This window comes from Octopus bimaculoides, chromosome 2 (genome assembly GCF_001194135.2).
Source record: "Octopus bimaculoides isolate UCB-OBI-ISO-001 chromosome 2, ASM119413v2, whole genome shotgun sequence".
In the NCBI taxonomy this organism is placed as follows: domain Eukaryota; kingdom Metazoa; phylum Mollusca; class Cephalopoda; order Octopoda; family Octopodidae; genus Octopus; species Octopus bimaculoides.
In genome coordinates, this window is record NC_068982.1 from 71,029,504 (window position 1) to 71,054,547 (window position 25,044).

At 38.1% G+C, this 25,044-nt stretch overlaps 1 protein-coding gene across 4 annotated transcripts in view; it reads left to right on the forward strand.

The window, feature by feature from the left end:
- Positions 1-20,734, forward strand: part of LOC106883441 (centrosomal protein of 112 kDa) — a 141,344-nt gene extending 120,610 nt beyond the window's left edge. Inside the window, exons 17-19 of one of the 4 annotated variants that reach the window (XM_052978271.1) lie at positions 2,340-2,439; positions 12,891-12,959; positions 20,487-20,582. In XM_052978271.1, coding sequence (XP_052834231.1) covers positions 2,340-2,439; positions 12,891-12,934 — 144 coding nt within the window. In that variant the 3' untranslated portion in view covers positions 12,935-12,959; positions 20,487-20,582. Of the gene's footprint in view, positions 1-2,339; positions 2,440-12,890; positions 12,960-20,486 lie in introns of all 4 variants that reach the window. The other 3 variants (XM_052978267.1, XM_052978263.1, XM_052978269.1) reach the window with 3 other exon arrangements.
- The last annotated feature ends 4,310 nt before the right edge of the window (positions 20,735-25,044 follow it).

A 25,044-nucleotide genomic window follows, 5' to 3' on the forward strand; every position in this document is an offset into this window, starting at 1 on the left:
CAAGGATTAGAATCGAAGGGCCTTAGAGTCAACCTGGCTAAAACCAAAGTCCTAATAAGTAGGAAAGCAGACAAACCACAAATCCCTTCAGGTAGATGACTCTGCTCGATCTGTAGAAAAGGCGTAGGTAGAAACTCTATAAAATGTACTCAGTGTAAGCTATGGACACATAAGAGGTGCTGCAATATCAAAGGAAGGCTAACTGGGAAGATATTTTTTTATCTGGAAGATGCTCAGGAGCAATAAACACTGAAAATGTGCAGAGAACAACTTCTGCCACATTCCAGGGAGAAAAACTAGAAGTAGTTGATAGCTTCTGTTACCTAGGTGACCAAGTCAGTTGTGGGAGTGGGTGCTCTGAAAATGTAGCTGCTAGAATAAGAATAGCCTGGGCAAAGTTCAGAAAGCTCCTACCTCTGCTGGTGACAAAGGGCCTCTCACTCAGAGTAAAAGGCAGACTGTATAATGCATGTGTACGAACAGCCATGCTATATGGCAGTGAAACATGGGCCTTGACTGCTGAGGAGATGTGTAAGCTTGCAAGGAATGAAGCCAGTATGCTCCGCTGGATGTATAATGTCTGTGTGCATACTCAACAGAATATAAGTGCCTTGAGAGAAAAGACGGACCTAAGAAGCATCAAATGTGGTGTGCAAGAGAGACAACTGTTCTGGTATGGTCATGTGGTGAGAATGGATGAGGATAGCTGTGTGAAAAAGTGTCACACCCTAGCGGTTGAGGGAACCTGTGGAAGAGGTAGACCCAGGAAGACCTGGGATGAGGTGGTGAAGCATGATCTTCAAACATTAGGCCTCACCAAGGCAACGACTAGTGACCGAGACCTTTGGAAATATGCTGTGCTTCAGAAGACCCGGCAAGCCAAGTGAGATCATAACTCGTGGCCTATGCCAGTGGTGTAACCAGCCCACTTATGCATACCTTTCCTTCTTTGGATACTAAACTCTGCTTGCGAAGACCTGTTGAGACAAGTGAAATCGAAATAAAATTCGATGACAGCACCGCATGACTGGCATCCATGCCAGTGGAGCGCTAAGAGCCATCCGAACATGATTGTTGCCAGGGCTGCTGACTGGCTGCCGTGCCGGTGGGACGTAAAAAGCACCATTCGAGCGTGATCGTTACTAGCGTCACCTTACTGACACTTGTGCCTGTGGCACATGAAAAACAACATTTAAGCGAGGTCGTTGCCAGTGCTGCTGGACTGGCTCCTGTGCAGGTGGCACATAAAAAACACCATTTGAGTGTGGCCGTTGCCAGTACCACTTGACTGGCCCTTATGCCGGTGGCACATAAAAGCACCCACTACACTCTCAGAGTGGCTGGCGTTAGGAAGAGCATCCAGCTGTAGAAACCCTGCCAGATCAGATTGGAGCTTGGAGCCATCTAGCTTGCCAGTCCTCAGTCAAACCGTCCAACATGCCATTATGGAAAGTGGACGTTAAACGATGATACATATATATATGTATTGTGTATATATATATATATGTATTATATAAATACATATATATATACATATATATATATATATATATATATATATATATATATATATATATATATATATATTGGCCAAAGAATGATGTGTGCTACCCATGACCTTAAGGCATTTATTTTAAACTGGTTCATGTCGATAGGGATAATTTAATTAAAGACTAGGAGAATTGGGAAAGCTGTTTCATATGTAGGATAACAAGAAAAAGAAAGGTGAGTGCATCGAATGAGCACCAATACAGAGAGAGTATTTCAGCAGAGATAGACAGAGAAGAAACAGGATATGTATGATCATGTGGTCATACTCTGTTGTAGAATATATTTTTTAGCCAATCAACCAACAGGCTTTTTCTATATGTTTTAGAAGGATCATCCCTGAGCATTTGTTTTACACCTATTCCCTATCTTTAACCATCTCTTACTCTCCTGCACACTCTTGCAACATGCACTTCCTGATTTCCTGAACTCACTCACCTCTTCTCACCTTGTATTTTGACAGCCCATCTGGACACATTGTCATCAATATTTTATCTCTTTCCAGCTCTACCCTGGCCACTCTCACCCTCCTTGTACCTCCTCTACACTAAGAAACCTGTTCCAGACTCTTTTCTTATACTTTAAACCTTTAGCATGCTGATTTGCTCCTAGAATTGTTTCACCTGCCAATATTTTTGAGGGGGCAAAAACCATGAGCTCTTACTGTTTTAAAATTGTTACAACTCTCATTGTATTGCATGTACAGACCTGATTTATTTGTATACTAATAAAGGAATGGATGAGTAATATTTTGATGTAATGCATTGTGTTCGGCTTGCATGTTTTGACAGAGAAAAAACACAACAGAACAAAAAGCACGAATGTGTTCACATAAACAGCACAATCTGGGCAAGACCTGCCAGGCTGATTTCAAAGCTTGTGTACCCCATGGTGAGTAAATAAACAATCAAAATGGCATCAGAAAACAGAAGTTAGACCTTGTTCTGAATCAAAAGTAGGCTGTTTCCAGCTTAAATTACCAGAAATAAACTTTGTAAAATGTTTATTTTAACCCCCCCCCCCTCAAAGCAACACAAGGCGCCTGAAGCTACTGAGGGCAAAAACTCATGGGCAACAAATTGCAACAACAGTGTGGAGAGTAGGTTAACCCCTCATCCCATAGTGTAAGACCACCTTCCTCCATTGTAACCCGATTCAGTTGAAGGGAATCTTAGTCTTACAGGCTGCATGGCACCATGAACAAAGTATCTCATACTTGCTCTAAAATGGTTGGCATTAGGAAGGGTATCCAGCTGTAGAAACCATACCAAAACAGAGACTGGGGCATGATGCAGTCCTTAGATCCAATAAATCCTGTCAAATAATCCAAACCATCCCAGCATGGAACATGGACATTAAATGATGATGATGATACCATCCAAGAACAAGGGAAAATGTATTTAGAACATAAAATCTTAGAAGATGAATATGACCGATAAAATACAAGTTAATAATAGAAACTGTTGAAACTTGCCAATGACAGTAATCAAGAGAAATAGTCATGCTTAATTTTCAACAAACGAATAAACAAACACTTGTTGTAAGAGACAATACTTTCATGTTTTGATCATGTTAGAAATTTGGCATAAACATTCATAAGATATTTTACTGTTACACTGTTGCATTAGGACAGTCATCCAGATGTAAAACATTTGTTCCAGTCATTCGTTTTAATCTATTCCTAACTACATGTATCAGATCAGAATAATTAACAACAGCTTCTTGGATGATAAGAAAATAATATAACTAAATATTTAACTGTCTCAGCATCATATCTCTATAACAATTCCATCAGTTAGGATTGACAGTGTCACCATGTATTTTGCAATCTAGAAAGTGCCTGTCTGAGGTACAGATCTGCTCAAGGTTTTTTTAATATTTTTATAGCAGACTAGCAGTGGGTCACGTAGCAAATTTCCCTTTTTCCTTGCCATTATTGTTGTCTAAGAGGAAACACGCCAGTGCTGCTACTGCTAAGCACCAGTATCATCACAGAACATCAAGTTGTAACAGGGACTAGTTTTCTAACAATTCCACTATTCTACATTCTGATCTTGTATATTATTACTTTATCAGTTCCTGGAAAAAAAAATGAAAAGCAAATTTGCCCTCAAATGAGTTTGAACTCTGAAAATAAAGAACCAGAAAGAAATACTCCAATGCCTTTTGTAACATACTTCAACAATTCTCCCGATCACCACCATGTTATCTGCTCCACAACACTAAAGATGCGGTGTTGTAGCCAAAGCTTTAAACATGCAAACTATCATGCTACCACCTGACTTTAACCTCAATCTTGGATAATTTAACTCCACTAAAAGATTCTTGAAGGTTGATTAACCAGACAATAGTTTACAGAAATATGTTATAGCTGGATCCAGGCTTCTGGAGTCAACAATATGATACTTTTTTTTTAATTAAAAGAAAAAAATAAAAGAAATTGTTTCCGTATGGGCAGCGTTGCATAATCAATATCAACAGTCTAAATTCTGCTCCATTTGTTCGTCATCCCTTTACCTCTCAAATAGTTTATTTTTTTGAAAGAGAAGTTAACAAGTTTCAAATATTTTGTGATATAAAATAATAATAATAATAATAATATAACAAACAGAAAAAGCATTTTAGCCATAACTGTATCTGATGGTAACTTTCAAAAGAATCTCTTGCAACTTAACTGTCCTATAAATAGCTGCTGCATCTTGTTACCATAGCTACTGTGACTAAATTTGAATAGCCAAAAAATAATAATAATAGTAGTAATAACAATAATAAATACAAATAAATAAAAACAAATTTTAACCATGGTTGGGGCAACAACAAAAACTAACCCGGAATCTGTAAAAGAATAAAAGAAAGAAAATTGAATAGTAACAAAGAAGAGAGATTGCAATCAAAGAATTTTACCAATTATATCCACACTGCTGGGTTGACCATCATCACATATCTTTTTCTATCTCCAATTATAGTCCCCCAGAATCAGAATCGACTGAATATATTTCTCTTGTTCTTGTCGTTTCTTTTTCCATTCTTTACTTCTTTGAAGGTTTTTTTTTTTTGTTTCTTGTGATCTTCATACTATATTTTTAGAGCATTGATTGGTTCTTTCTTCATCTCTCTTGCAAAAGATTTTTATCCTCTTTCATTGTTTTCCAGCCTACCACCCTTTCTTCATCTCATATTTCATTGATAACTAAAGACAAAATCAAAGACTCAATTCTTCCTTGATTTTGAACTTCTGCCTTTGATTAAACTTCACAGGTTTTCGATTAATATGTGGTTGGCAAAGGAAAAAAACAACAATAAAATAATAAAAAAAATACAAAATACAAAAAAAAATGCAATCAGTAAACTGATTACAACATTTCTCTCCTTTGAAAATCAAACAAACAAAACCAAAAATAATAATAATAATAACAATAACTTCTTTATTGTGTGTGTGGTACTTCAAAAATATACCGTACTACTTCAAAACACTCCCTCCACTACTCCAATGGCGTTTTATTATTATTGCTAAAAAAATATAAATGAAATGTAATGATGATGATGATGGTGATGATGACAACGATGATGATCGTTGTGTGTATGTATGTGTTTGTGTGTGTGTGTGTGTGCGTTGTTTGTGCGGCTTCTTTGATGTCATAAGTATCTGGCAAAATTGATTTTAATCTATCTGTAAACTTCCTCAAGATCAACCAAGAGGTATTTTCAAATTTTTATCAAATTATCAGCAAACGTTGTTAATGTCGTCAGAATGCTGAAATCTCATCAGAGGAATTCGTTCTAAAGCCAGAGAGCCTAAATTTTTATTCTTGGCTTTTCAATAGCCAAACTTTTTTTTTCCTTTTAGATTTAGATAACAAAACATAAAACTTAAAATAAAAGAAATTTTAGGGTGTAAATAATTAACAATTGTGATCTCAAACCCTTGACCACTAAAATATTTACTGGATGGTTTTCAGAGATAGTGGCAGGAAGGGTGGAGAATTAAGGAGTAGGGTGAGAGAAGAGGATGTTTTCCTTGTTTCATTTGTTTTGTTCTTTTTAAGGGCAGGTATGGCTGTATGGTAAGAAGTTTTCAGTCACACGATTCCCGGTTCAGTCCCACTGTGTGACACCTTGGGCAAGTGTCCTCTACTATAGTCCCATGTTGAAAAAAGCCTTGTGAGTGGATTTGATAGAAGGAAACTGAAAGAAGCCCATCATGTACATATATGTGTGTGTGTGTGCATTTGTCCTCCACCACTGCTTAACTGGTGTTTTTTTGTTGACATCCCACAACTTAGTGTTTCAGCAAAAAAGGGACCTAGAGAATAAATACTAGGTATAAAAATAAATACTGGGATTGACCTGTTTAACTAAAAATTCTCCAAGTTGGTGCCCCAGCATGGCTGCAGTGTAATGATTGAAATGAATAAAAGATAAACTATAATAGTTTACAATTGAGTGACTCCCTCATTGTCATATTAGGGACTTATAACTCCCCCTATAACCCAGCAAAAGGGTCTTTCTTTAATTGCTCGATCTGCTAGAAATAGTCACTACATCTTTGGTTTCAGTATGTGATGCATTGGATAGTATAGTTTAGTGTACACCTTGTCTCAGAAAAAGAGGGGATGAGCATAGCTGGAATACCTTTTATCGTAAATCTACTTGATCATGGCTTGCGTGGCAAACAAGATAATAGATGACTCTTAAACACACACATTTATATCATTATTATCACTTAACAACGCCCATATTCCATGCTGACATAGGTTGGATATTTTGACAGAATCTGACATGTTCAAGAACTGTATCATGCTCCACTGTCTACTTTGGTATGGTTTTTACTGCTGGATACCCTGCCCTTCCTTGCACCAACTAAATAGACACAAATGGAGAGAAAGAAAGACAGACCGACAGAAAGACAGACAGACAGACAGACAGAAAGGGAACTATTTGCCTATAGTTTCCTTCTCTACACAGAAAGTGTCAAAGCATGCATAAAATGTGTGATGCAGCATGGTCATGAGAGATGAGAAATTATGCCAATCTGGAGAGGCTGGCAAGAACCTTGTCATCATCATCATTATCATCATTCTTGTTGAACATCCATTTACCATGTTGGCATGGGTTGAATGCTTCATTAGAAAGTAACAAGCCAGAGAGCTGCTCCAGGCTCCAGTCATCTGTTTTGGTATGGCTTTTATAGCTGGATGCCCTTCCTAACACCAACCACTTTACAGAGTGCACTGGGTGCTTTTTATATGGCACCAGCACCAGTGAAGTCACCAAAAAACTCACAAAACAAGACTCTTCAAATGATACGGGAGTAGTATAGAGCGGGGTAGCTTCAGGAGGTTAAAGTACAGGAGGAACAGGAACAAATGTCTTGCTGAAAAGGTGATACATGACTTCCCCGACTGGAAAGAGAGAAAGAGATGGTGAGGGCATACCTTCAAGGTGCAAGGTGAATATAAGAGAGAGAGAATAGGGAAAAAAGGAAATGAAGGGATAGGTCAGTAAAGTTGCAAGGGTATGGAAGGAATGTAGCAATAATTAAACACGGCAAATAAGCAAAGATATTTTTAACACACAAAGCATGGTTGATGGTATTTTTGCCTGTCTGCTGTAAATAATTATTGCCTCATTATATATGCCTGTTAACATAATATGCATTACACCATCAACCAGTTTAGTTCAATGGATGTTCGATATTTAGCAGCATCAAAGAAAATGACAGGTATATTGAGAGAAAGCTAGGTAGTAGTCATCAGCTGATGTTTGATGGAGAAACAAACTCAAAATCAATCAAAATCCACAATGGAAAACTACTGCTGCTAACCATCATAGACTATACTTAAAGAGATTCACAGACTGTTTAGAAATACTTTTCTTTTTTAATCACCCATCACAATGTAATAACCACATCCACTCCCTTAATAGGGAGACCTTTCATAATAGAACAGTTTAATGCTGGCCCACAAACTCTGTTGTGCGGGGAAGGGTGCATGGATACAAGGGGGGGGGGCTATTGTTGCATTTCTCCAGGGTTTTCTTCTGGTTGCCTTCTTCATCACTGACATATGAACCTTCGTCTTCATGTAACCGTTGCCAAGTGATGTGGTTAGCAGCAACATCTTCCACATGTAGTTGTTTTACCAGCTATGTCTTACTATAGGCGAGCTGGCAAGAATCATTAGAACACTGGGAAAAATACTTAGTGGCATTTCATCCATCTTTACATTCTGAATTCAAACTTCACCCAGGTCAACTTTGCCTTTCATCTGTTTGGGGTCTATAAAATAAGTACTAGTTGAGCACGGGGGGTGGTCAATGTAATCAACTTAAACCCCCTCTCCAAAAATGCTGACCGTGTGCTAAAATTTGAAACCATTATGTAGTAACTGTTTCTGAGAAATTTATTTCATTACATAGTATCTTTACCAACAATCTGAATTTCAATGATGCAGTAGCTGGCCATGTACTACTTTGCAATGCACCCATCATAGGGAAATCTTTATCATGTACTGCAACCACTGCAGCTGGTAGTGAGTGATCACTGTATCACTACTTTTGCAGTTGATATTTACAGATATCACAGTGCAAGGTACACGACCCAGGATGTGTTCATGGTAGCATCACCAGGATGTGTTTGTGGTTCCACAACCCAGGATGTATTTGTAGTAGAAATCCTGGTGATAACTCAAGCTCCACAAGCTATAGAGAAAAAAAAAGTCTTGATACAGACCCCAAGTGGTCTGTATCAACTTTTGGGGAAGAATGAAGGCTCTTGTTTTGAAAAAAAAAAGAGAACTCTGCACCAAAATTGCCTGAAGGCAGCTGATGTCTGATTCGTGCAACTCTGAATGTCATTATCAATGCTACCCAGTTTTAAAAGGTGCCATCTCTAGCAACTGTTCATCATAAACAGCAAAGGCAGATGGCATTGGTGGAACAGTAGAACTCCATGGACAGACCACTGTCTGTCCTAGTAGTGTTGACAATCAGTCTCTGCCTGCTATGTGTTCTCACTACCACAGCAACAAGGACAGTCTGAAGATCCTCCTGAGTGATAAGAATACAGTCATTTGCATACTGCAGCCACAGAACTTGCTTTTGGCAGAGTTTAATGGAACCTTCTTGTGTTAGCAAGGTTGGCATTTAGTCTAAAGTCCATTGTTACACTGCTTCTGGTGATGCACAGGAGGAATATGTTAAAGAGACCTGGTACTAGCACGCACTGCCTCACCCCTTGTGTGCTCAAGGAAGGGCTTGGACTGCTATCTTCCTATGGTCACCCAATGAGTTATTCCATTGTGGAACTGACTGAGGATCATCATGATTTAGCATGTCTCCCATGCTAGCATGGGTTAACATATTATTTGATACAGGCAAACTGGAGAGAACATCCCATAAAAGCTTTTCTTTTCTTACTTTTTTTGCAGCAGTTTACAGAGGCTATGTGGAGGCGCAATGGCCCAGTGGTTAGGGCAGCAGACTCGCGGTCATAGGTTCGCGGTTACGATTCCCAGACCGGGCGTTGTGAGTGTTTATTGAGCGAAAACTTCTAAAGCTCCACGATGCTCCGGCAGGGGATGGTGGCGAACCCTGCTGTACTCTTTCACCACAACTTTCTCGCATTCTTTCTTCCTGTTTCTGTTGTACCTATATTTCAAAGGGCCAGCCTTGTCACACTGTGTCACGCTGAATATCCCCAAGAACTACATTAAGGTACACGTGTCTGTTGAGTGCTCAGCCACTTGCACGTTAATTTCACGAGCAGGCTGTTCCGTTGATCGGATCAACTGGAACCCTCGACGTCGTAAGCGACGGAGTGCCAACAACAACAACAGAGGCTATAAACAAGTTCCAATGTTGTTCCACTTCCCATCTTTGAACATTGTTTCTGAAGCTGCCAGGCTGTGACCATAGCAGTCATACTTCTATTCTCTCTCTAAATCCACACTGTGATTCAGGCAACATTGCCTCAAGAAGGCTGCTAATGAGTCTCAAAAGCAACACCTTAGCCAGGACATTACTAATAACAAAAAAGAGTGGACATGCTTCTACTATTATCACAGATGATCTCATTGTTTATAATAGCTTTACCAACCTTCTCTTTCATCATATATTGGTTTTACCAACATCTGTCTTGATACAATGTCTTGACTAATATATATCAGTAGATAGTAACTTTCCTAGTCGTCTGTCATTAAATAGTAGCCTTATCGTCAATCCGTGTCATTGTTTAGTAACCAATAATCTCTACAATTACATAGAAGTTTTACCAACAATTTATTTCATTACAAAGTAGCTTTACTAACAATCTGTGCCATTGAACAGTAGCTTTATCAATAATTTGGACCATTAAATAGCAGCTTTGCCAACGATATGCATCATTACATAGAAGCTTTATTGACAGTCTGTCATTATATAGCAGTTTGGATTGACAGAATCATTTCAGCATCAGATAAAAATACCTTGCAGTATTTCTTCTTTATATTCTGATTTCGAGTCTCACCAAGGAATTTCATCCTCCTCATGAAGTACTGGGGTTAATGTAATTAACAAATCCCACCCCCACATATTTCAAATTGTGTGCATAGAAACAATTAAATACTAACTTTACCAACTACCACTGCCATTTGCTAATATTTTTTACATTGGTGATATACTGGTGCTCACAAATGAACACACACTCTCTCTCTCCCCACAATAGCTAAACAAGTATATTGTCAGTCCTAAGAGATTTGTTTGTAAGAGAACAGGCAATCTGGAACACCTCACTCCCCTGATCTTCATGTTACAGTACATTGCCCTAGCACTTGATTTCAGCTGCTATGTATACCTTATGTCTAGCTCCTCTTCAAGTTACTGGATATTATTCTCTTCATTCTTCTTTCGTCCAGTCTTTCCAATCTTGTCTCTTGGGTTTTTATAACTAAATGCTGTACCATTGAACAACTGCCTTTACTCCTATTTAGCTAGTACCATGCTTTAAAACAGATATGATCATTACTTCACAACATGCAATCTTGTAGAAACCCCCAGTTTTCCTACGTTATAGGTCTCTGTCTCCTCCTCCTCAATATGCATGTTCCCAACAATTTTCTGAGCCTCTATGTAGCAAGGAGATCTTTCAGTTTCCCTACCTTCTTTCTCCACATTTTTTTTGTCTCTTTGAATCTATATAGTTCTGAACCTGAAGTCACTCATCACTCTTCACCAGAGAAAAATTTACTATTCACAGACCATTTGTCTACACAATTTCCTGGAGAGCATTAAGCCTGAGAGTGTAATGCAAATAAGTATTTTGTACATGTAGAGTTTATTATTTATTCATATAACTGAACACTACAATTATTTCAAGAGTTCTGTTAGCTATTTTGGTTACACGGCCTATAATTTCAAGGAGACATCTAGTCATGCAATCATTTCAATGCCTGATGCATGCACACCATGTACCTTTACAGACAGTGTTGATCTGATATGAGGGAGTGAGCTTAAAGTACAACACAAACATTTGATCACTATAAACAAATCATCTGTGTAGGTTATTCAGCTACAAATTGCAGAACCATCTTTCTTGAACTCAAGAGACTACTATATAGACATATAGTAGACTGAAGCAAGCTCAATTGATAACAACTATTAGAACTCTTGGTTAGACCACATACGAGATGGTATCAAAAAAGTTCCCAGTCTAGTTCTGTAGCACCCTAACAGAGGGCAGCACACAGTTGTATGCACAGTGAGAGCTAGCAGTGACCTTCATGAGGCAGCATGCCAAGTGACATTCCTGTGTTTACTTCATTGTGAAATTTGTATTTTTGTGATCACGTGTATGTGTGAAATTTTGTGTTAAACTTGGGAAGTCTGCTACAAAGACATTGAGCATGCTTTAGCAAGTTTACAGCGATAAGGCAATGGGTTGTATGCAATGTTTCAAGTGGCACAAGAGCTTCAAAAGCAGAATGTCCCTGAAAGACCTGCCCTGTGCATCACCCCTGAAAATGTGGTATTGTGCATTGAGAATTCAGGCATCCTCCAGGGCCACACTGTCAATCAAGAGTTTTACTGCAATGTTTTGAAGCATTTGAGGAAGGACATTCAGCAAAAGTGACTGGATCTGTGGAGCGCGAAGAATTGGATTCTTCACTGAGCTCTCCTCACTCATGAGTTTCTTGCCAAAAACAACATAGTATCGCTTCCACACCCACCCTATTCACCAGATTTAGTCCCTGCAGGCTTCTATCTCTTCCCCAAGGTGAAAATGCAGCTCAGAAGTCACTGTTTTAACACCATTGCCAAAATCCACAGCGAATCACAGAAGGTCCTCGACTCGCTTATGGAAAACGACTTCTAGACCGGATTCCCAAAGTGACAGGAATGCTGGGACTGGTGTATTGCTGTGCAAGGTAACTATTTTGAAGGAGATGATATTTAGGTAAATAAGTTATTTTTCATTAAACATGACTAGTTCAGGAACATTTTGATACCACTCCATAGTTGACTGGAGCAAGCTCAGTTGATAAGAACTCTTGGCTACACCACATACATGTTTTAAGAATTCTGTATATAGAGTTTGTTATCATGTCTACACTTGAATACCAATTCTCACATTCGCTCAAGATCTTGTCATTCAGAATTCATTTGAAGTATTTTTTGGTTAAACATTAGTTTTTTTTCATATATCTTTTTCTTATAACAAACAGTGTTTTGTATTTCACTTTTGATTAAAGATCAGTTTATGAATATGCTACTGATCACAATGTTATTTTAAGTACCCAACAGTTGTTCAGATAACTCATTGATTTGGTTCTGAGTCAGAAGACATCTTACTTTGAAGGTATTGTCTCTAAGCCTAACTGTCACTGGTCATCTAATTCATTGCTGAAATATTTCCCAATGAGTGAGCAAGCTATAGCACTGCTTAGAAGATGCAGATATGTTTTGGACACAACACAAAAAATGTAATTGTATAATATACATCAACACATACATGGAAAAACAAATGGCTCTAGAGAGCCTTCTAAGCATGAGGTGGAATTTATTTCACATGTACTCCTGCTACTAATCAACATAGTGTATCTGCCACACCTGATGCCTACCTGCCTGTGATCCTATTGCACCTCTCATGCATCCTTAGTTTACATTGGTTATACTGTATAGAGTAGGTAATTCTTACCTACTCCTTTTCTGCATATTGGGCATGGCCATTTTCCAAACAGCAGTAGGGTCCTATTTTCTTTCCTGCTAATTAAACTTTGGTCTTTGCTAGGTTTTCTTTGAAGCCTCTCAATTCTATGCTTTTTGCATCCAAATCTAGAATTTCCTCTTTAAATTTTCAACTAATTCAGGTATTAGAACTACATCATCAAAAAGGAGTGGTGTTGAAAACTGAGTCCAGATGTAGACCAACTTTCAAGGTAAATTCCTCCCTGAACTCATTAACTCACAACTTGCTAATGACACCTCTATACATGCGGAGTTCTCACACAAACCATTTATCTGACCCCAGTTTCCTTAGTGACATGGAACTCTCTGAAGCATCATTTCCGGGTCAACAAAAGCTAGGTGGAGTAGCTTATTCCTAGCTAAATATTTCTTGTGTACTTGTTTTACTAGGAAGACTGCATTGGTGGTTCTCTATCCTCTTGCTTAAACCCAAACTGCAAATCTAGGCTAATTCTCTTCTTAAGCATTCTGCTGTAATTCTTACAGTGACTTTGAGATATGGCTGTGCGGTAAGACGTTTGCTTCTCAACCATGTGGTTTCAGATTCAGTCCCAGTGTGTGGCAGTTTGGGCAAGTGTCTTCTACTGTAGCCCTGGACCAACCAAAGCCTTGACTAGATTTGGTAGATGGAAACTGAGACAAGTCCAGCATGGGTGTGTGTGTGTGTGTGTTTATGTCTTTTTTTTCTTGACATTGTATGGCAGTTGTGATCACACAAACAGTGTTGTTTGTTTCCAGTTTTCCACAAAAACATGTCTGACCAAAGGGAAATATTACCTTATTTGGATGCAGATGAGGGAAGTGCAACAGGTTGTGGAAAATCTGTTTGCAAAGAATTTCTCCTCACCCTTGCAAACATGGAAAAGAGGATGTTAAAATGATTATGAAGATGACCTGTCGCCTCTCTAAATTACCACTATTGCCTTTGTAGCCAAGTTGATGATGACACTACCAATCCAGTCATAGGGTGAGCAATGAGTGAGCAGCTATACCACTGCTTAGAAGATGCAGATATGTTTTGGACACAACACAAAAAATATAACTGTATAATATACATCAACACATACATGGAAAAACAAAAGGCTCTAGAGAGCCTTTTAAGCATTAGGTGGAATTTATTTCACATGTATTCCTGCTACTAATCAACATAGTGTATCTGCCACACCTGATGCCTACCTGCTTGTGATCCCACTGCACCTCTCATGCATCCTTAGTTTACATTGGTTATACTGTATAGAGCGGTGGAGGTGCAATGGCCCAGTGGTTAGGGCAGCGGACTCGCGGTCATAGGATTGCGGTTTTGATTCCCAGACCGGGCGTTGTGAGTTTTTATTGAGCGAAAACACCTAAAGCTCCACGAGGCTCCGGCAGGGGATGGTGGCGAACCCTGCTGTTCTCTTCCACCACAACTTTCTCTCACTCTTACTTCCTGTTTCTGTTGTGCCTGTAATTCAAAGGGTCAGCCTTGTCACACTGTGTCACGCTGAATATCCCCGAGAACTACGTTAAGGGTACACGTGTCTGTGGAATGCTCAGCCACTTGCACGTTAATTTCACGAGCAGGCTGTTCCGTTGATCGGATCAGCTGGAACCCTCGACATCGTAAGCGGCGTAGTGCCAACAAAAACTGTATAGAGTAGGTAATTCTTACCTACTCCTTTTCTGCATATTGGACATGGCCATTTTCCAAATAGTCACACCTTTGTTTTACTACACTGCACTATGTCTATATCTGAAACATTTAATTCTTGCTATCTCAATTCATTTACTAAGAAATAGGTACCATGTTTAAAAAAAAATTTTCAGTTCCTTCATTCACTACAGCATTAAATAATTAGCAAGGTGCAGATATGGCTATAAGGTTAAGAAGCTTGCTTCCCAACCATGTGGTTTTGGGTTCAGTCCCACTGCATGACACATTGGGCAAGTGTGTTTGAGTGTAGCCCCCAAACCTACCAACACCTTGTGAGTGAATTTGGTAGATGGAAACTGTGTGGTAGCCTGCCGTGTGTGTATGTCTGTGTGTGTAAAGGGCCTTAGAGTTAATTTAGCAAAGACCAAAGCCTTGTTAAATAGGAAAACAGACAAATCACAAATATCTTCAGGGAGACGGCCCTACTCAATTGGTAGAAGTGTAGGGAGAAACTCCATATGGTATACTCAGTGCAAGCTATGGACCCATAAGAGGTGCAGTAGTATCACTGGAAGACTAGAAGAGAAAGTAGTCTTTATATGTGGCAGACGTGCAGATACTTTAAACACCAGGAATGAACAAAAAATAAACTCCCTCAAATGTCAGCGGGGATACTTAAAAGTAGTAGACAATTCCCATTACTTAGGTGACTAAGTTTGTAATGGGTGAGGTTTTCCGAAAGCTGCTATCTCTGTTAGTGAAAGGCAGATTGTACGATGCCAGTGTATGAACAGCTATACTACATGGCAGTGAGACATAGGCTGTGACTACTGAGGATATGCAAAGGCTTGAAAGAAATGAAGCCAGTATGCTCTGCTACATGGATAATGTCAGTGTGCATATGCAACAGAGTGTAAGTGATTTGAGAGAAAAACTGGGTACATGAGGCATCAGATGTAGTGTGCAAGAGAGAGAACTGAGCTGATATGGTCATGCGATGCATATGAATGATAACAGTTGCATTAGGGGAACGTGTGTAAGGGGTAGACCCAGGAAGACATTGGGACTCACAGAGGGGATGACAGGAGACCGAGATTCCTGGTGGTTTGCTGTGCTTGAAAAGACACATCAAGCTAAATAAAAGCCTGGTTGTCCTTGCATACAGGCTTGTCCCCTACATCCCTCTCTAGCTGAGTGTTGTTAATCCTGAGGGCTCGTGGGTGCTGGTCCCACATAAAAAACACCCATACCAGTGCCACATAAATGCATCTATGCTGGTGGTGTATGAAAGCACCCAGTACACTCTTAAGTGGTTGGTGTTGTAGAAATCATGCCGAAACATGGAACCTGTCCAGCTTTGGTCAAGCCATCCAACCCATACCAGCATAGAAAACTAACGATAAATGATGATGGTCATATATATCACAAAATGCTAAACCTTACAAAGGAAATGACAGAGGACCAAGATATGTGGAGCACTGCTGTACTCAAGAAGATCTGACCACTACAACAGAATTGAGATCCTAAAACTAAGGTGTCACATAAAAAGCATCGGTGTGGGTGCTGGTGTCATATAAAAAGCATCAGCACCCACTCTGTAAGGTGGTTGGCATTAGGAAGGACATCCAGCTATAGAAACCAAACCAAAACACACTATGGAACCTAGTGTAGCCCCTGGCCTTGCCAGTTCCTGTCAAGCCATCTAACCCATGCTAGCATGGAAAACAGTCATTGAATGTTGATGATGATAGATTTATAGATGTATGTATCTATTTATGTGTATCTGTATGTATATCTCAAGTATGAATGTGTTTATCGTTATCCCTACCTCTATATCAGATCACCTTTGTTTCTCTTATAGCAACTCTTGATGCCATAGACCTATTCCTAGGTGAAGAATTCAATGTTCAAGTTCAAATTCATTTGAGCACTACAACCTGTTTGCTATACGGAGCATATTTAGCTCTCACCTTTGTGTGTGTCAGTGTCTGTGTGTGTCTTTATGTCTGTTTTTTTCCACCACCGCTTGACAACCAATGCTGGTTTGTCTATGTCCTTGTAACCTAATGTGGAGGTACAATGGCCTAGTGGTTAGGGCAGTGGACTCGCAGTCATAGGATCACGGTTTCGATTCCCAGACCGGGTGTTGCGAGTGTGTATTGAGCGAAAACACCTAAAGCTCCACGAGGCTCCTGCAGGGGGGGGGGCGGTGGCGAACCCTGCTGTACTCTTTCACCACAACTTTCTCTCACTCTTACTTCCTGTTTCTGTTGTACCTGTATTTCAAAGGGCCAGCCTTGTCACTCTGTGTCACGCTGAATCTCCTCCGAGAACTACGTTAAGGGTACACATGTCTGTGGAGTGCTCAGCCACTTGCACATTAATTTCACAAGCAGGCTGTTCCGTTGATCAGATCAACTGGAACCCTCGACGTCGTAACCGATGGAGTGCCAACCAATGTAACCTAATGGTTTGGCAAAAAAAAAATAAATAAAAGATAGAACAAGTATCAGACATACACTTGCTAAACAAAATAAGTACAGGGATTGACTTGTTTGACTAAAATCCTTCAAGGTGGTGCCCCAGCATGGCCACAGTCTAATGACAGAAACTAAGTCAAAGATAAATGTTTCATTAGTTTGCATTACTAAGTACAAATCCTAGAACTTAGAGAGGGATGGGCTCTGTTAGGTTGATTTGCATAGACATATATGATGTAAAAAGTCAAACAACTCGTCTATGTTTTACATGGCTGTGTGTGTGTGTGTGTGTGTGCGCACATGTAAATGTGTCTGCTGTTTCTTGTATATGCAACTAGTTTTTCCTTTTCCTTTTTTTTTTTATTAAAATGAACCTAATAAATTCAATACTAAGTGTGTATATGTATCAATACATATAACTTCAACATTTTTTTTTTCATCAATTCTCATTTTCACATATATATCTACAAGACATTTTAATGTTTATAAAGTAGCTTGGATATAAAAAGAAATTGTCAATTGAAAACATGAAAAAAAATAACAGTTTTCTAATAAATAAACAAACATGAAACGATCTCATTTAGAACCATTATATATTTGTACCAATAACATGTTGAAAGCCATCATCTCTTGTTTGTTATTCAGTTTGTTGTTGTTTTTTTTTATATATTTTATCATTAATACTATGTTATGTACCAGGTAGCTTTATCACTCAACACTAAGTATTAAAATTATTTTGAAAAGTGTTAGGTTTTTTTGTTTTATTATTATTATTATTGCTGTTGTTGTTTTTATTATTTTTGTTATTTTTTTTTTATGAATAATTCTTTAACTTAAAAAGGCTTTTCTGCAGTGGAGGAATGTAGAGAAAAGCTAATGGGTTTTTATCTGATTAGTAGAGTGTACAGTAGTTTTGTAAACTTGTACCATATTATATGCTAATTGCATAATCATCATGAATATTGATTGCCTCTTGCACAGTACCACCGTTTTATGCTACCAGAACGACAGTTTGACCATAGTCAATTGACTTTGCTAAATTCTTTAGCAATTCTTCTTAAAAGGAAAGGGTGACAGGCAAGGTGTGAGCTCATTGAGGTTGGGATGTAGAGGGTTTGCAGGCCAGTCCCTCTACTAAGCTTACAACATGCTTGGCATCATAGGTTGCTTGTGGAAGCAGCAAAAGCTGCTTCGAGGTAGTTATGGATCAGGCGAAGGCGCTGGAAAGAGCAGTGCTACAAGACTTAGAGCTAATTGGACACAAGCTGGGGTTTGAACAAACTCTGACTGGGTCACTTGGGAGAAGGGGTCTTTCAACATAAGAAACACATAATGATCCGAGAAAACATCACTGATTATGCATCCAGATGTGTAGGAAAATGTTATCAACCTTGATAGGAAATTTGGTGTTGCAGAGAGTCTAACCTGGTTTTCTTTTTTATTCTACATGCTATCTACAACCTCCTCTTCATTGACAATTGCCATGTTAGGGTGGTGGATTGGCAAAAAAGATATAGCATCAAATGAAATGTCTCATGATGTTTGTTCAAATCCAGTTGAGGTTAACTTTCCTTTTCATCCAAGGGTGATGGTGATAAATTAAAGTACCAGCCATGTATTGGGGGTTGATTTGAATTTGAGTAAACTCACTTCTTAATTTCTGACCTTGTGTCCATGTTAGAAACAACTGATGGATTGGCAGAATCAAGTTCTGAGTTCAAATCCTGTCGAAGTCAATAAAATAAAGTACAGCCAAGCAAATGGGAGAAACAATGACAACTAAACTGCACCCACCACTTAAAAATTTCTGACCTTGTGCCTAAATTAGAAATGATTATTAAGTTCTTACATGGTGACAAGGTCTCAAATATGGCGCAATAATTGATTATATAGATTTCCCATCCAGTACTTTAGTGATAATCAGTACCAGTCAAATACTGAGGACTGTTCCCTTCTTTTAACTTTGAGGCCTGTGGTCCTATGTTAGACATCAGTATTATTTCAACAAGCGCACTCAGAGAGCGCAAACCTCCTCCAAGGTAACACCAATGTCCTCTCAACGATTAGCCGGAGATGATTTTTAAAATGAGAATATCTGAAATAAACTTGACTGCTCTCACAAACAAGAATATTAAAAATGAACTTGACTGTTCTCAAAACTTAAATTTTAAAAAAAACGGAAAAATAATCCAGAATCCTTGTCTGGTACCAGATCAATCCCAAAATCTAAGCAGTTCATATCAGTCACAAGGCCAAACATCCCTGAAAGTTTCATCCAAATCCATTCAGCAGTTCTCGAGATATCTTGTCCACGGACAAGCAAACAAACAAACATGACTGAAAACAATACCTCTGCCTTAATGGAGGCAGAGGTATTGTGCAGAGGCACAAGGCCAGAAATTTAGGATGGAGTAAGACCAGTCAGTTATACTGACAGGTATTTTATTATTATTGTTGAGCATATCAATGTGATCATTGTAGTAGGCTTCTGCTGAAAGGTCTATTTCATCTTGACTAGGTCGTTACCCAGCAGCATAGTGATGGGTAAAAACTAGTAATAATAATAATTCCTTCTACAATAGGCACAGGGTCTGAAATGTTTGTGGGGACAAGGCTAGTCAGTTACATCAACTAGTACTTATTTTATCAACCTCCAAAATGATGAAAGGCAAATTCAACCTTGGCAGAATCTAATGATTTTCCAGCTTGCTGCATTCGTTTAACATCCATTTTCCCCATGTAGGCATGGGTTGGATGGTTTGACAGGAGCTGGTATATATATATACACATTATGACACATAGATGGCTGTAGTAATATTTTAATTGTAGATTTCAATTTGCTATATAATGTGTGGCATTGTGCTAAAGTACAAAATCAGTATTATTGAATCACCATCATCATTTCATGTCCACTTTTTCATATTTATATGGGTCAGATAGAATTTGTGACAGCAAATTTTCTTCGTTTGGATGCCTTTCCTGTCACCAGCCCTCACCTGTTTCCAAGCAAAGTAATATTTCCCTATGACCAGACATAGTTTTCAAAGATGACTCGGAACAAAATATTGCTTTTTACAACAGTCATGCTCATTAACTCTTTTGATACCAACCCACCTGAAACCGCCTCTGGCTCTGTTGTACAAATGTCTTGTTTTCAAAAGTTCTGAATTAAAATCTTCCACCAAACCTTAGTCACAATTTATGTTCCTAACATTTGTTTAATGATAACTAAGTTATTTTACTAAATTCTTTGTTATATTTAAAATTAATTGAAAGAAACACAGGGCATCTCCACAGAAATATGGTAACAAGAGGGTTAATAGCTGTCACATAATGTCAGGACAAAGATGGGTACGTACACACACACACACACACACACACACACACACACACAAAATAGGCTTCTTTTAGTTTTTGTCTTCTAAATTTACTCACAAGGTTTGGGGTTGGCCTGGGGCTCATTAACATCATTGAACCAATGTGAATTAATCTGGTAATTTGCATTGTTATCTATATATTATGAACATTTACTACTGTATTGTGACAGAATATGTCAAAACATGACTAAATAACTTCCACCAACAATGTTCCTCTTTCTTTTTCAGGAACTGGAAGAAACGATTCGATCACTGAAGGTACAAGTGTCAGCCCTCCAAAAACGCGTTACTTTATTACAAAACGACCGTCGAGAAACAATTAAAGGATTCTACAGTCCAAGTTACTCTTATCCAGAACCAACATACAGACCAATAGCTTCACCTTAATTTTGACTCAACACTTGCAGAAACAAAACACATTTTCAACATTTCTTCCATATATATAAATAAAAACAGAAAAAAAAAATGCAACAAAATGTTTGATTTCTGTTTATTTATTGGTGGGAAGATTTCATTTTGTTTCTTTTTCATGAACGCTACCCTTTATCATCATCATCGGCATGCTGGGCAAAATGCTTAGCGGCATTATGTCTGTCTTTACATTTTTAGTTCAAATACCACCAGGGTTGACTTTGCCTTTCATCGTTTCGGGGGTCAATAAAATAAGTACCAGTTGAATACTAGGTTTAATGTAATCAACTTAACCCCTCCCTCGAAATTGCTGGTTCTTTCCCAACTGTCCAACTAATGCCAGCATAGAAGACAGACAGACATTAAGAGATGATGCTAATTGTAATGGAAATCGTCAACATTTAACATTTGTTTTCCATGATGGCTTGACAGGAGTTAGGAAGACCAGGGACCACACAAGATACCATAGTCTGTTTTGGCTTGGTTTCTACAGCTGGATGCCCTTCCTAATATCAACCACTTTACAGAGTGTACTGACTGGGTGCTTTTTACCACAAAATGTTTCAGGAGTCAAGAGATATTACACCAGTGTGAATCCAATACAAAAACTTTTATAAACAACATCCAAAATCTGGATCTATATGTGTGGATCATACATTTCAACCCAAAATTTTGGTCTATTTTCAACAACTTTGTTTTCATTATCTAATATATCATCATCTTCATCATTATTATTTAAAGCCTATCTTCCAGACAGGTTGGATAGTTCAAGATCTGATGAGCCAGGGGGCTACATTGAGCTCCACTCTCTACTTGGTATGTTTTCTATGGCTCAATGCCCTTCATAATGCCAACCACTTTACAGAGTGTACTAGATGCTTTTTTTTTCCATGGCACCAGCACAAGTGAGGTGACCAAGTAACTTGAAAGACAAGACCCCACTCAACTGAGGGAAAGAGTGCAGTCAGGTATTGAGGAGCTAAAGTATACTAGGACAGGATTGTGTGTCATGCTGTAGACGAGATACATGGCTACCCCTGGTGGGAAAAAAATGATAATAGTAATGAGGTCTCAGTGGAAACCCTCAAAATACAAGAAAATGAACATAAAGAGAGAATAGGGACATTGTCACATTCTGATTCACAATGCAGCTATTTTAGAATTTGCAGGAAATAAGTTTACTTTCCAAACCCTTAATGCAGACCAATTACAATGTTTACCCCTAGAAAGTATGAAAAATTACTAATATTTTCTTCAAACTTTGCTTTTGTTACATTTATTCAAACTCCAAAGAATCCTTCTCAACATACGACTATAATGGTCCCCCACTGCTCCTGCTCATGATCAGAGATGCACATATTGTCAGCCACTAAGGGACGTGCTGAGCTGGTTAAGGTCAAGCAAATCTGTGGTATTGAGCAGAATATTTGCTATAATGATATTCCCGCTTCAACAACTCAGCACTGAATCTGTCTGAAATGTGATGGAAAATAGGTCAGTTTCAAAACATTGATGTCCAGGTCACAAAAACTAAGTTTGAAGGGAGCTGTGGTCATTTCCTTTGATTTCTAGATTGAAGCAAATAGGAAATAACTCCTACGGGTGATTATCAAATTCTACATAGAAATTTTCCACCCAATATTCATGCAGTGTTTGCATAGTGAATAAATCCGCTCTTGTTTGTTCAGACATGTACTTTATATAAAGATACTTTCCAAATACTTCTGAAGTGCAGATTCCAGGGTAGGTAAGTAAAATATAAATGAATAACAAAGATGTATAAGTTTCAATTCATTACGGCCGTTTCAAGCAACCCTTTTAATTGATCAACGAAAGCATTACATCATTACAGAATGGTTTTCTTTGTAATGATGTAATGCTTTCATTGATCAATTAAGGGAGTCACTTGAAACAGCCACAATGAATTGAAATTTATATGTCTTTGTTACTCATTTATATTATATATATATATATATATATATATATATATAATTAAATTAAACAATAGGGTAAAAAATTGGATATTAATTAATATCAATTTAATACCAGAGAACAAGCACATTAAAAGAATCAGGGAGTTTCAGAAAAAATATCTGAGATCTCAAAGGATTATTGTATATGTATATATAAAAATATATATAAAGGAGGCCACTATACACACACACAGGTGAGCACATAAGTGCAAAACAAGGTGGTAAAAATAGTACTTGAATACCAAAGGTAGAGTAATATGTATTTATTAAAGCTGCAAAATTATCACATCACAACTGTCCAATGAAGGGGAACATGAAACTCTGAGTAACAGTTTTGTGATAATTTTGCAGCGTTAATAAAAATATATATTATTTCACTGTTAGGTGTTCAGTAATTAGTTTGTGTTTTGGGTTTGGAAGGTAAATCCATATATATTAAATGAAGAAAAGGGGACAAATCTATAATTGGGACGTTTAATTCAGAAAATCAATCTGAAAATGGTTACAAAGCATTCCTGTAATTTTCAAAGTTTTTAAAACTGAAAAGACTGTTAAAAGAAAATAATGCTTAATAACTAACTGATGTACACTTAGTTTCTTTTTCAGCATAAAAACAGTATGGCCATCCGTATACATAGTAAAAAAAGACAGAATTTAGAGAAAATTGCTAGATGAGGATATAAACTATTCTATTTCTTTGTTGTTGCATCAATTGTTGCAGAGTTGGAAATTGGAAACAATGCCTCAATCCCATTAATTAGAATCTTCATTACATACTCTAATGAACAAGTATTACTTAAAAATATATTTTTAATGGAAATGTAAAGAATTTAGAAAAAAATAAAACTGATTACAGGACGAAGTTTAATTACAAAATAGTTGGAGATTATCCAAACAGAGAGTTGCTCATCGAAATGTGAAAGAAAATGTAAAATTGCTTGAGTGGAAAAAACATGCATTGTAATAACCTGAAAGTTATTATAAATGCAGTAAGTACAAGACAGCCTGACTAAGCTGAAAGTTGTAGGAATATTTCAATTTGGTATAGCCATGTCTTTGAGTCAAACAGCAAAAACAATTTTAATAAGTGCAGCCATGGCTGGGTGTTTAAGCTTGTTTTGCAACCAGATAATTTTAGGTTCAATTCCACTCCATGACACTTTGGGTTAATGTCTGTAATATAGCTCCATGCCAACCAATGTCTTGTGAGAAAACTGTGTGGAAGCCCATTACATCATCATCGTTTAATGTCTGTTTTCCATGCTGGCATGGGCTGGACAGTTAATGGCAAATCACAGGGCGACTAAGAGCTCCAATGTTAGTTTTGGTTTGGTTTGGTTTCTAATGCTGGATGCCCTTCTTTGTTCCAACCACTTTACAGTGTGTACTGGGTATTTTTCTTGTGCCACCAGCACCAGTGAGGTCACCAAGTAACTCACAAGACAGAAAAAGGAAAAGAACTCCCACTACAAAGTGGGGATGAATACTCAAGGATGGGGTATTGAGACACTGAAGTACGAGAGAGGGACAGACATAGGTGACTTGCTATAGAGGGAGGTACATGGTTACTTCAGGGGTGGGTCAGAGTAGTTGGGATGGAGATATATCATCATCATCATTTAACATCAGTTTTTCATACTGGCATGGGTTAGACAGTTTGACGTAAGCTGGTAAGCTGCACCAGGCTCCAGTCATGTTTTGGCTTGGTTTCTATGGGTGCATGTCCTTCCTAATGCCAACCACTTTACAGAGTGTACCAGGTATCTTTTAAGTGTCATCAACATGGCGCATATATATATATATATACATCACTCACACACACAGAGAAGGGATAAGTCTTAACAAAAACTGTATTAGTCTGATGCTTAAAAAAGAGAATGAGCCTGAATGTTTTGGACACTAGTCCTTCATCAGAAGATAAAAGTATAGAACTAAAGAAGGAATATGAAAGAGGAAAAAGGACTAAGAAAAAAAATGTGTGTGTGTGCGTGCGTGCGTGTGCGTGCGTGCGTGCGCGTGCGTGCGTGCGCGTGCGTGCGTGTGCGTGCGTGCATGCATGTAAGTCTTTGTGTTTGACACCCTACCACTTGCCAACCTGTGTTGATTTGTTTCTGTCCTTGTAAATTATTGGTTCAGCAAAAGAGATTGATAGAATAAGTATCAGATTTTTTTTTAATAAGTACCGGGTTCAATTTGTTTGACTGAACCTTTCAAAATGGTGCCCTAGAATGGTTGCAGTGAAATGACTGAAACAAGTAAAAGAATTTTTTAAAATAGAGTACATTTCATGAAATTATTAAATATTTTTACATTCATGCAACCAGCTTAATCATGACAAGGTTAATTTACGAAATCCTTCACTATTTTCAAGATTAATTAAAGCAAAGACAGTATTTCGTATG